Source organism: Vombatus ursinus, unplaced genomic scaffold (assembly GCF_900497805.2).
Source record: "Vombatus ursinus unplaced genomic scaffold, bare-nosed wombat genome assembly UNPS02014847.1, whole genome shotgun sequence".
Classification (NCBI taxonomy): domain Eukaryota; kingdom Metazoa; phylum Chordata; class Mammalia; order Diprotodontia; family Vombatidae; genus Vombatus; species Vombatus ursinus.
Window position 1 is genome coordinate 22,959,549 of NW_020954625.1, and position 13,120 is coordinate 22,972,668.

General features: G+C 46.8%; 1 protein-coding gene across 4 annotated transcripts in view; it reads right to left on the reverse strand.

Annotated features, from left to right (window-relative positions):
• Nucleotides 1–992: 992 nt before the first annotated feature.
• Nucleotides 993–13,120, reverse strand: part of SGMS1 (sphingomyelin synthase 1) — a 95,275-nt gene continuing 83,147 nt past the window's right edge. For all 4 annotated transcript variants that reach the window (XM_027840573.1, XM_027840574.1, XM_027840572.1 and 1 more), the window contains exons 4-6: nt 6,205–6,358; nt 3,281–3,447; nt 993–2,608 (exon numbers count right to left, since the gene is read on the reverse strand). In XM_027840573.1, coding sequence (XP_027696374.1) covers nt 2,429–2,608; nt 3,281–3,447; nt 6,205–6,358 — 501 coding nt within the window. In that variant the 3' untranslated portion in view covers nt 993–2,428. The remainder of the gene's footprint in view (nt 2,609–3,280; nt 3,448–6,204; nt 6,359–13,120) is intronic.

Genomic DNA, 13,120 nt, shown 5'->3' on the forward strand with positions numbered 1-13,120 from the left:
CCGGTCCCACCCATCCTGAAAGTCCTCCGAGCTTAGCATGACCAGCCAGAGCACATACTCTGTGGGCTAAGACTTCAAGAACCCAGAGGTGCATCTACATCTCTATAAGGCACCGAGGAAGACTTTACTAGATCCATTACTTTTTCATTTCAAACTAAACCTAGAGTGGTTTTATGAGTGTAAGGAATTCTTGAAGAGGAAACTTCCTTCACTATGCAAATGTATACATGGGCACTTCCTCTGCAATTCACACATAGTCTTACAAATTTGCTTGGGTCACTTAAAAACTAAGGGACTTGCCCAGGGTCCTCAGCCAGAACATGCCACACTCGAACCCAGAACTTCCTGATGGTGAGGCCAGCTAGTTACCTACTATTCATTATGACATCTTTACATGCAAAAGGTTTGAAATCACAACCACTTTCCTGAAATAACAGCTCTTCAATTTTAACCCCCTCATTTTAAAAAAAGCATTGAAATCCTAAGATCATAGGTCTCAGTGCTAGAACAGATAGCAGAGGTCATTTAGCCCAAACTCTTCATTTACAGAAAAAGAAACTGAGGCCCAAAGAGGTTAAGTGATTTGGCCACTGTCACACAAGTAGCAAGTGACCGAACTGGGACTGGAATGCAGGCACTGTGACCCCAAGTCCGGTATTCTTTTCCACGGTGCCATACCATGGGTTGCAGGTGATTGATGAAGGAACACAACTCTTTCTTCTCAGTAAAGAGGTGGGGGAAATACGTGAGGAATGTCACATGCACCTGTCAATTTCAGCCACTGTACCAAGATGGCTTCTTAACCATTTTGTTTTCCATTGTCGTAATACGGAGGGGCAGAGATTACTAGAAAATGGTTTCAGTTTTGAAAAAAATAGGAACAAAAGTTTTTAAAGGTACACTCACGGCCAGCAGCAGCCTCCGTCCTCCCCTCAGAAGTCACTCTCCTACTGCAAGAGGTAAAACTTTCAGAAATGAAAGCGCAAACTAGATTGTTTTTTTTAAAAGCCTTTATTTCCTTCACCATTATTGTTTTACAATACAAATATCACCTTGTGAATACACAAAAAAAACCCTACAGAAGAGAATTCTGCTGCACGTAAAATACAGAATGGATATATAGACTTCTTCATTCTTAAAAAACTAGTTTGTTCTGCACGTTGGCAAGGATAGGATAGAATACCTCCCCAAACCAATGTCTGGCCGGAGTGAGACTTAGAGTTACATGCAGTTTCTGCACAAATATATTTTAAAGAAATACACCTCTCGTTCTTTTAGTTGTTGTTGTTATTTGGCCAACCGCATGGTCAGGAGGAGGGGGCATACTGATTTGCTACCAATCGAGATCATTTGCAAACCCTTCATAGAAAAAGGGAACGAATCCATTGGCTGTTCTTACGGCCTCTTTAAAATCCAGCTACCAAAGAGACATTGCAAGAATTCAAGGGAGACCCATCCCTGTCACCTGGTCACAGCGGGCGAACAGGTACGGACACGAGAATGTGGCCCTTCCCGAGTCTTCGAGTCATAGCAATTTCTTCACCAGAAGGAGACTTTGATTCATTTTGGGTAGAGATGCAATATTGAGTCATGTATACAGATCATCGTGGCTTTGTGGAATACTTTTATTTCAAATAAAAACATTTAAGATTGCCTACTGACCATACAACCAAGACAAGAAAGGCACTAGAAACATGGACAAATCTTCCTGCCAAGAAGCACTTTGAAGTATTCACTCTCCTCTCTCTGACATGTAAAAATCTTTAAATTTAGATTTCATAGTCATCTTGAAAAATAAAGTTAGGAAATACTTAGAAAATCACTTTACAACAGAATCTGTGGTTTTTATTTTTTTTTGCACTTTTTTTTTTGACACCATCACTGCTGATTTTTACAAAATCAAAAGTTACCAAACCTTTCCGCGTCTACCTTTTTTTAAATTTTTTTCACTTGACTATCAGCGCAACAGGTAGAAAGAGCTCTGAATGGAATTCCGTTCAGGTGCTTAGAAACCTTCATATAGACGTTTGCTAGAAAATGGCTTACAGCCCAATCTTTGGGGCAAAGAGATATGAAAAGTATGTTTTCCCAAGAAAATAATACGCTTTATTTCCAGGCAGGGCTGGAAAGACCAGAACTGAGGATATAAAAGCTTATGTTTATGCTGTCGCATCATATACAAAGGAGCATGGTCATGGGTTATGTAAATCCCCAACCTATCAACAAGAAATGCATACAGTGCATGATAAGTTAAGTTCTCTTTATTGTTGTCCAACGCAGGTCCTTTGGAGAGAAAAAGAAAGATCACAGTGCTGACCAGGTAACTCACTAGGTTAAGTCAAGGTAACTGTTGAAAGATCAAAGGATTAGGGAGGCTAGATTTTATGGCGATTTCTCTCATGGAGTCCTTAGTACTTTGGACAGCTCCTCATGTATCATTCACCAAACGACTGTATTTCACTTGTCTACTGAGGTGGACCACAGGCCAGGGGAAAGGCCAGTGATAAGATCGAGGTACAATTCCTTGGACATTCTTCTCAAAGTACTGGAAGGGCTTATACCACCATACTCTTGCCAGGAGGTTCATTTGGGAAGCTTCTTTTAGCACCTGAAATAACAAAGAAGGAGGTGGCCAGGTCTAGAAATGCAATTCACCCACCCCTAGCATGCCCTGGTTCCACCCTGGCCTTGCTCTTAGCTCTAAGCCCCCATCCTGAGATCCACACGCGCAGAACCTATCTATGACAAACATAAGGAGACAAAGGAAATTCCATTAATTCTTTCAGTGATTGGCTAGAAATATCACACCAGCCCTCTAGGCAATAGGGCTTCCCTGAAAGTTGAAGTCACAGCTAGAAACAATCAACCACCGAATACTCATTTATTAAGCACTGGCCCCATCTACTCCAACCCTCTCATTTAATAAACGAGGAAAAAGGGAACCTAGGAAGGGAAGAGCTCCCCCAACGTCACCCGGCTAATGCCAGAGCTGGAATACCTTTAAAGCCAACACTCTTTCCACTATGCCACTGGAGAAGACCAGGGTCCAGATAGGAGATAAGACTATGAGTGGGTCTGATAGCCAAGCTAGGTCTCGAATCCAGATCTCCTAAACCCAAGACCAACGTCCTTTCTTCCACACCATCTGCCTCCCGTTTCTTGGCGATTCTCTTTTAAGGGGGATGTCTCCTAGGCCTTAAGAACCCCGAGGGGCACTAAACTAGGAGCAGAAGAACTGAGAATTAAACTGGGGTTGGGGCAGGGGTGAATTGTGACTTACTTGCTGATTAGCCATTGTGTGATACCACCAGAAAAGTCTGGTGGTGATGTAATAGGCCACCACAACGTCCACAGTGTAGTGTTCATGTGCCAGGAGGATACAGAAGACCCCGGAGAAGCTGAGTACCCAGCAGAACCAATGGAACCACCAGAGTCGCCGAGGGGAATCTAGAACGAGCAGAAAGCCTCCACAGTCACACGGCCCCAACACAGTCCCACCACAGCAAGCCTAGGCCCAGGGGTGATCATGGAACCCAAACCCACGAGGCCACACCTTCCTCCTCCCCTAGCTTATCTAGACTCCGGCTCAGAACAAAAAGAGCTTATTCATGGGATCTCAGGGCTGCAGATTTGCAGCTGGAAGGGATCTTAGGGTCATGCCATCCAATACGAAGACACCAAAGTCATTCACGCTTTTAAAAAAACATGAATTAAAAAATATATATAAAATAAAAATAAAATAAAAAACATGAGTAACAAATACATCTTTCCACGGACAACTAAGGAGTCGACAGATGCATTTTGGGGGCTCATCAGATTGGATGGGAAAAAATTACATCTTGATTTTACTATCTCTAAAATTTAGCACATTCTTCAATTACGAAGGAAGGCAAGAAAATACTATTCTCTGGAGGGGTCTGTAGACTTCACCAGACTGTCAGCGGGGTCCACGGCACAAAACCCGTTAAGAACCCCAGATAGGATGTATCAATTATTTAGTCAGCAGGGTGGTGCAGCGGAGGGAGGGCTGGAATCGGATCAGAATGGCCTCAGTCCGAAAGCTGTCCCAGACACTTACTAACCGTGGTGACCACGGGCAAGCCATTTACCTTCTCTGGCCCTCAATTCCCTCCTCTGTAAAATGGGGTAATACCAGCACCAACCTCCCAGGGCTGCTGCGAGGACTGAAGGAGATGAGTTATAGAAGTCGTTTCACGGCACTGTACACATGCTAGATATCAGCAGCACCGTCACTGCTGTTGGTGCTAACGTTAGAAAAGTTTGCTGGATTTGGAATAAGAAGACCTGCAAACCTCTGAATTCTGCCATTGCAGAATTTCCCATTCATCAGCTTCCTCTTCCATAAATTGGGGGGGGGGGGGGTGGATCTGATGACCTCTAAGGTGCCTTTCTGCCCTGGCACTGAAATGTTACAAAGTGTTTCACTGTCCCACTACTTAGCAAAGTGTCTGGTACACATTAGGGACTTAATAAATGTTTGCTGATTGAATGACTGACATTTCATAGATTTGGGAAATTGGGGCTCGGAGAAGAGAAGGGAGCACTGACCTTACTAGGGTCTGAACCCAGTCTCTTTGACCTAAAATCCAACACCTTTTTCATTTCTCCCTGCTGCACATTCGGGCTAGCCATTATAATCAGTCTTCAGACAGTTGTCCGGGTTTGATCAAACAAGGAGAGCTGCTGCCATGACTCCATTTAGGCCCTGCCACGGGCATTTAATTAATCTTCCTCATACCTCAATGAGAGTAATTGGATTGCCTTGAACTACACTTTGGAGCCAATGTTCCGTACAGACATCGATATCCATTGCTCCGGGCACGTGCGCTTATGCAGATGTTGACACGGCCCAAACAGCTCTGTCTGCTCTGTCATCAAAGGTTGTGGAGAGAGGCTCATCCAGTGTCCCTGAGGAGGTGTCCCCGAGTCGCCTCGTTTGTGTGGAGAACAACCTCATCCCTCAGGAAGCCAGGTTTGCGCCTTGGGCGGTACCCCGACTCCTCTTGCCCCTCTGCCCACGGCCAAGCAACTGTCGGGTCAAGGGGATGCAGCCTCAACCTCTCCTCCATGCAACAGCAGCTCTTGTTCAGGCCCTGCAGCCTATAGCCTTCATGTGCAAAATGAAGGGGTCAGGCCCGATAGCCTTCCTGGTCTCTTCCAGATCTAAATCTATGTTCCAATAATCCCACGGAGTACAAATGAATGAATATTACGTGCAAAGCACTAAGCGAGTATCACTACCGCCGTGTTACAGATGAGGAAATGCCTCGGTTATTGCAATTGTCCCCAACCAGTCTCTCCCTCTTAAATCCATCCTCCACAAGTGGATAAGTCAATATTCCTAAAGCTTTTATTGGATTATTTCACTCCCTGGCTCAGGAAGCTGGCTCTGGGATACAACAGGAACTGCTCTATTTGGCATTTAAAGGCCTAGAACATACTTATGGGCTCATCACCCAGGAATTCCTCCACGTTCTCTCTGCTCCATGCCATCAGGCTGATTTGCTATTCCTCATATATGAGAAGAGGCAGTGCAAGTAGCCCAGTCTAACACTGTCCCTTAGCACCTGGAAGGACTGACCCTAATTGTCTTCATCCTCCACTCGTAATTAGGCTTTGCTGTTAGGAGCTGTGCTGGATAAAATGGAATTCAACTTGCAATGACTGCACATCTTAGAATCACAGCCTGTCTTCCAAGTCTAAGACTAAGACTAAGAGTCTCAGTGTGGACAGAACTAGGTTTAAACCCAGTACAGCCCCCAACAGCAAAGCCTAATCATGAGTGGAAGACACTTAGGACCATTCCTTCCAGGCACTAAGGGCCACTCTCTTCCTGTGTCTCTAGGCTTTTCCTTTTCCAACCACAAAAGGAGCTGATGCTGGGCATGATGCACGTGTGGACTGCTTGCTCTCTACATCTCCGATGGCAGCAGCCCCCAGGAATAATTAGTTTTGTTGTTAGCTTGCCCCATCTATTCCTCAACTCCACAGCACGCATTAGAGAGGATGGTGCCCAGAGAGACAAAACCTGCCACGGGGAAGCGAGCATTGGACAGTCATTATCCAACCTGGACACTAGTCTCAGACTTTCCCTAACCTCTCAGGTATCCTCCCAGAGAAACACTGTGGGTAAAGTCAACTCAAAAAGGACCCGAATGGAAAGAAAAGTAGCTTTGGACTTACACTCTTTGATAAATAAGTAAGTCAGGGTTAACATGACTGTATGGCCACTGTAAAGATAGTCTCCACACATGTTGTGGGAACCTGTGATGGACAGGCCACCCCCAGCTATCATCTTCATGATTCTCCGCAGGTGAGCTTCCCAGTCTCCAAAAAGCTGCAGGGAGAGAGAAACGAGGGGCATCAGTTCCTGTTAATCCATTTACGTTCCTTTTCCTCCACTCGAGAAAGACAAAACACAGTTACTAGAGGGAAAACACAGGGCACTATATTGACTCCAGTGTACGGCAATCAATCAATAAGCATTTATTAAGGGCCGACTACGGGCCAGGCATTGGGGGGTACAAGGACAAGAATGAGATAATCCCTTCTCTCAAAGGGAGGAGAAAACAAGCACACAAATCAGTATGTACAAGAAGAATGTGCAAAATAAATACAACGTAATTTTGGGAAAGAGGGTGCTAGGAATTGGTGGGAGAAGGTGGCAGCTGAGTTGAGTCTTGAAGGGACCCAGGGAATCTGAGACTCTACCCCTTCACCCCTGGTCCCATCTTTCTGTTCCGCAGAGATGTATCTGCTCACATCTCCATGCTCAGACATCCTGGGTGGCTCTCTACTGTCTACTGAATAAATAACGCCTTGACATTCAGGTCTCCAGACTTTTTGATGCTCCTCAACCCAAAGTATTCCGGACCACTCTCAGAACGGCCCTTTATTCACTGGGTTTGCATCCTTAGCACCAGCAGAGTATATGCACTTAAGGAATACTTGTTGATTATTGATGGTGAAGGGTCTTGATTTCCCACCAAAGGACGCCTGGTGAAGGAGTTGCATACAAAATTACCTTGTATCTATCTGAGGGACATTTAGACATTTAATTAGAAGAGAAAACTCAATGGCAGCTGTCTCCAAGAATCTGAAAGGCTGTCATGCAGAAGAGGAATTAGACTTATTCTTTTAGGCCCCAAAGGGCCAGATCAGGTGCAGTGGGCGATGCTGCAAAGAGGCTCATGGAGCCTCGATGTAAGGAGACACTTCCAAACAACCAAGAGCTCTTGTGGGCTTCCACTAGACAACCCTGAGCAAAGGCTGAATGGACATCTGTCAAGGACGTCATGCCAGGGAATCTCGTTCAGCTATGGGTTGGCCTAAACAGTCCTTAAACTGTGAGCTTCTATAATACCTTCCCAGACTTATCTTATTACTTTTCCTCGTGCTATACGCTATGCTCCAGCCAGTGTGATCAATGAACACACTCTAGGTCAGGGCTGGGGAATCTGCTCTAGGTTTTATCGCCTCTGTCTCTTTGCTCGCACTATTCTGCTACTACCTCTGTGCCTTTGTGTAGCCCATCCCCCATGTCTGGAATGATCTCCCTTCCCACTCCCACCTCTAGCTCCCTTCTTGGCTCAGTTCAGGAGTTACTTGCTCTGTGAAGCCCTTCCTGACCCATTCGCCCCCCTCATTTTAGCACCACCCCCAAAACTATCTTTGTACCCCAGCGCCTGACATACAGCAGGTGCATAACAGATGCTCGCTGCATCGAACTATACTAGAACGCCCCCTCAGCCTTCTCCCTTGTTAATACCTATGCATTACACTGTCGGGCTCAGTTTTTGTGCTGGCCGGTTTTGCTGAACTGCTTTTTCCGCCCCTCTTTCTTTGTGATTCTTTGTTACGAGGGAGGGCTTGATGCGTAAGAAAAACGGGAGGGGAGAGATATACTGGGAAATAAAAGTCAAATAGAGGCAAAGAGGTCAGTAAAATGAAAAAATACTCTACCCCAATACCCTCCCCTGCCGGTTCATTCCCTCCACAGGATCAGGGACTGTCTTATTTCAACTCTGTACCCACTCTCAGTGCCCAGTGCAGCATTCTGCACACAGTAGGTGCTTAATGAATACCGGCCAAATGGAATCATTTTCTTCTTACAGGCAGCCACCGTCAATGGCTCTCTATCCTCTGGAAGCAGGACAGAACCAGTCCCTCCAAATGTTGCATAAACTTCTTAAGCATTTTATCGAATATCTTCCAATCAATGTTTACCCATCTGTGTCACCCAGAAGGTCAATGTTTATTTTTCCTGCCACTTTTGGAAAAGTGAGATCACGAGACTCTGAGCTGAAGGGATGGTAGAGGTCACAGCCTCATATTCTAAGCCTCTCATTTGACAGGTGAGGAAACTGACTGACCCAAAGTCACCAAGGTTCTGGATTCAAATCCTGCCTCTGATGCTTTCTATCTGCATTACTTTCAACAAGGAGCCTCGGCAACCTTAGTTGTAAAACGAGAGGGTTGGACTAGAATCCTCTGAGACCCCTTCCAGGTCCTTTTCTTATGACCCCTCTGGGCCTCGGTTTCTTCATCTGTAAAATGAGGGGGTGGGACAAGGGAAGGTCCTTTCCAGTTCTTGACTGACAGTTCTAGGAACGCTTTAATCCGACAGTCTCTTCACAGTCAACCAGCATTTATTAAGTACTTACCATATGCTGGACACTGTGCGAAGCAAAGGTGATAGAAAAACAAAAACAAAAGCCCAAATCTGAAAGTTCTTGCCCTGAAGGAGCTACATGGTAACGTGGAGGTCAGTGAGTGCTCGAAAGGTACAGACAGAACACGCACAAAATGAACTCAAGGTTTTCTGAAGAGTGGAGACCAGGAAAGACGTCAGGCGCAAGGCGGGCCTCCAGGCTGCAGAGATAAGGATGGAGGGCGTCTGGGGCATGGGGCACAGTACAGACACAGCGACAGGAGGGACATGCCACCGGGTGGCGCCATGGTGCCACACTGGCCCTGGAGTCAGGAGGACCCAAGGTCGAATCTGGCCTCAGACACGCTCTCGCTGGGTGACCCTGGGCAAGTTACTGCTATTACTACTATAATAATAATAACAGCAACAGTAACATCTCTGTTTGCCTCAGGTAAAGTGGGGATAACAACAGCACCCATCCTGAGGGCTGCGTGTAAAGCACAGCATATAGTACATGCTACATAAATGTTGGCTGTTATGAGCTAATATTATTATTTGCAGAATGTCAAGGAAGAATTTTTAAAATACATAAAAGTGGCGCTGTCCAGAAACTCTTTAAAAAGCAAACCTCGTTGGGGATATTCAAAAATAAAGGAGGCGGGTGCACCAAGGGTGGGGAGGGGAGAGTCAAGTGGCGGAATCCTGGGGGAAAGGAAGGTCCGGGCTGGGATGACCTTTAAATGCAAAAGAGAGGACTGTGTGGTCTAGACGACCCTAGAGGTCATAGGAGCCACAGAAGGTGGAGGTGGGAGGGAGGCACAAGGGGGAAGAGGGCGTGATCAGATCTGCTCTTCAGGAACAGCTCTGGCAACTGTGTACAGAGGATGAGGGAGAGTGGGGAGAGGCTGGAGGCTAACTGCGGCAATCAAGCCGCCCTTCTTAAAGGAGGCAGGACTCAAGGCCATTTTCCATGCAGGACAGTCCAAGGGGCCTGGAGAAATCTCTCTCTGTACCTACTCTCGGGGCTACCTGGGGAAAAAATGGGTTTTTTTTCTTCTTTCTTTTCTGTTGATATGATAATGGCATCTATAAAACCCAGCTGTTCCCCACTCAAGTGAGGGATCATTAGTTAAATGGGCTAACATCTCACTCCCCAGAGTGGGGTAAGGTGACCTCCCTGGCGCTTTGGGAAGGAGCAGAAATAATCCTGTTCCCTGTGCATGGCCTGCAGCTCGCTTCCAATGGTGGGCAATTCCGGCACTTAGCCGGTAGCAAAGCTTGGCAGGTAAGCCTCACTTATTTCACCGTTCTGGGCACCGTCAGAAAGAATGGGGGGGATGGCCAAACAAACATGCAGGTGACAGAGCAGTACTGCGCTCTATGAAATGATCGATAAAAACGATGAATCCAGAGAAATGTGGCAAGAATCCTAAAAACTGATGCAGAACCAGGAAACCTACATCCATAAAGGGCAACAACCATGGAAATGGACAGAACAGGAATAAACAAAAACAAAACCCCTGAACGTTACGTGGTTAGAACGATCAAGCCTGGCCCTGGAGAACGTGTGGACAAACGCACTTTCCTTCCTTTGCAGCGGTGGGTGACTATGGGGTTGGAATGCCGAGTGCACGGCCAGACTGGGTGGATGGCTTGGCTTGTTTTGCTAAACACATTGTTTTCATTTTTCCTCTCCCTTCATTCATTCTAACAGGGCGTGGCTTTCTGGGTCAGGGAAAGGCGGGAATATATTCAGAAATAAAGGTTTGATGTAAAAGCAGAACCTATCAATAAAAATTTGAAACTCTCCCTGAGTCCTAACAGAGCCCCAGGGGGGATAACATATAGAAGGTAAGCTCCCTGAGGGCAAGGACCGTGTAAGTTTTGTCTCTGTACCTCTATCACCCAACACAGTGAATGGCACATAGTAGGTGCTTAATAAATGCCATTGATGGAATGGTACAGAGAAGAATTATTTTTTTTTAATGACCCAAAAGAGTCCAGCTTTATTGGGCTCTGCTGCATTCCTTCCAATAACCAATCAACAGCTCAGGTCTCATCATCCAAAGAAGCCCCAAAAATCAGAGCAGGAAGATAAACACTGAGCTACAGCTGGTCGATCAACAAGCATTTAATAGGCACCTACTGTATGCCAGGCACCACGCTAGCCACAGCGGAGATACAAGCACAAAGAATGAAGCAATCCCTAGTCTTCTCAAGGAGCTCATGGTCGGTCTCGTGGAGGAGACAAGCAGAAACAGCATAAAGGTAAAATGAAGGAATATGAGTACATATAGGGGATGTTTACAGATCTCGCCCCTGCTCAGACTCCAAGAATTTCAGAGGAATATTCGAGAGGCCCGGCCAAGAAGTACCCAAGAACAGCAGGGAGGCGAGAAAACTCCTTATTTGGACCCCCAGGACCTACCTAGCTAGCCTCGGGCTGGGCTCACAGCAGACACTTAATGCTTGCTGAATTAGACTGAATGCACCTGCTCCAGCTCTTAGACCCTCTAGTGCCCTTCAAAGCTCAGCTCACACTCTCTTCCCTATGAGGTTTTTCCTGACACCCCCCAGTTGTTCCCTCACCCCCAAATGATTTGTTATGTTGTCTCTCCTGGCTAGAATGTAAGCTCCTTGAGGGCAGAGACTGTCTTTGTATCCCTACCCATTAATACAGTGCTTGGCACACAGTAAGTGCTAAATCAATGTCTGCCTGACTAACTTACAATATCTGTATGTGTGTGTGTGCCATCCCTACTAGATTTTTTTGGAAGTAGAGGTCATGGATGTATCTCCCTCGGTGCCTAGTGCTGCCCTTACAGAGCAGGCATTTAACAAGTGCTGAAAGAATGTCTGTCTGGTTAATTTTACTCTTCTGGAAGGAGGAGGTGGTTTGTGAAAGGGCGGCTGAAGCGTGGTATCCTACCCTAACCTTGGGCCACGTTTGTTTGTCAAGGTGAAATGACTCTTGGGACACCTGCTGGGAAGCCTGCAGCTAGGACACAAGGTGCCTCACAACTTCCATACGTAAATGGCGGCCCCCTAAAACAAAGAGAAAAGTCCATTTTCAGGAAGAGTGTTGACATTTTCTTTCAGTTCCCTCAGATGACAGGCCAAGACACGGCTGGCCACTTCATGTGCAATGTCCAAAGACACGCCTTCCAAATTCCTACGTCCTTCTGCGAACGGAAGGGGACCAGGATCACGAGCTGAAGTCAGAGAGTGACCACCCAAGTGAAACACAAGCCAGCCGTGAGGCCGAGGAAGAACTTCCCACTACAGGTTTTGGCCCAGGGTTGAATTCCACTCCAGTCCATCACTCCATTGTTCAGGCTGAGGACCATCTCTGCTCTCTGGCTTTCTTCTGCCTGTGACTTTGCTAACGTCTTCCAGCTGTCCCCCCCTCTTCAGCACCACAGGCACAAGGAGGCAGAGATCAGAAACTAACATCCAACGCTACCACGCCTGGACAGTTTTAGTCAAAAACCTGGCTTCTCAGGCCTCAAAAACTAAAAGCAAAAGCAAAAGGTTTCCGGAATAAAAATGGAGCTCATTTACCCATGTTCTCCACGTCCCCCATTGGAACAGGTGGGTTGGGACTTGGTTATGTGGTGAAATTCCTTAGACAGATCAAGGTACTTGACAAAGTCAGTGACGGCTCATTAAAACCTCCAGGCACAGCCAGAGGCCGCCGCGATCATGAGCCAAAGCCATCACCAGGACAGCCCCGTCCCAGGGACCCTGGATAGCAACCTGCCCCCAACAGAAGCAAGGCCTCTTGACAAAGCTAACAGTATCAGAGTTTGAAGGGATGTTAGAACAATGAATATGGACCACAGAATGGAGGAACATGAGAACACAGAACACAGACTGTGGGAACCAGAAGGGAATTTAACACACAGAACATCGGAGCTGACAGAACCCTGCACGTTGAACATGGGCTGGAAGGGGCGTCGGATGTCATCTGGTCCCACTTCCTCACTTCCCCCCCCCCAAGGTAATCGGGGTTAAGTGACTTGCCCAGGGTCCCACAGCTAGTGAGTGTTATATGTCTGAGGTCGGATTTGAACTCAGGTCCTCCTGACTCCAAGGCTGGAGCTCTATCCACTGCGCCACCTAGCTGCCCCCACTTCCTCACCTTCATAAGCAAACTGAGGCCTAGACTGGCCATGTGACTTGGTCCAGGTCACCAAGGAAGGTCTCCAACACCCCAGCTCTGTTTCCTCTACACGGTGGCCAGGCGGGGGGCTGTCCGACTCCAAGAAAGGAGCTAAGTTGAGCTAACTGAATCAAGCACCTCGGAGCAGCGGGGACCAGAGCAAAATCCCATTCGGGATGGCAGCCGAGAAGTGTGGCCCACCTACCACAGTCTCCTCCAGCAAAGACAGCCGGAGTGACACAAGCCAAGAATGCCCAAACTCGGCTACTCCTTGGATTTGTGACTCA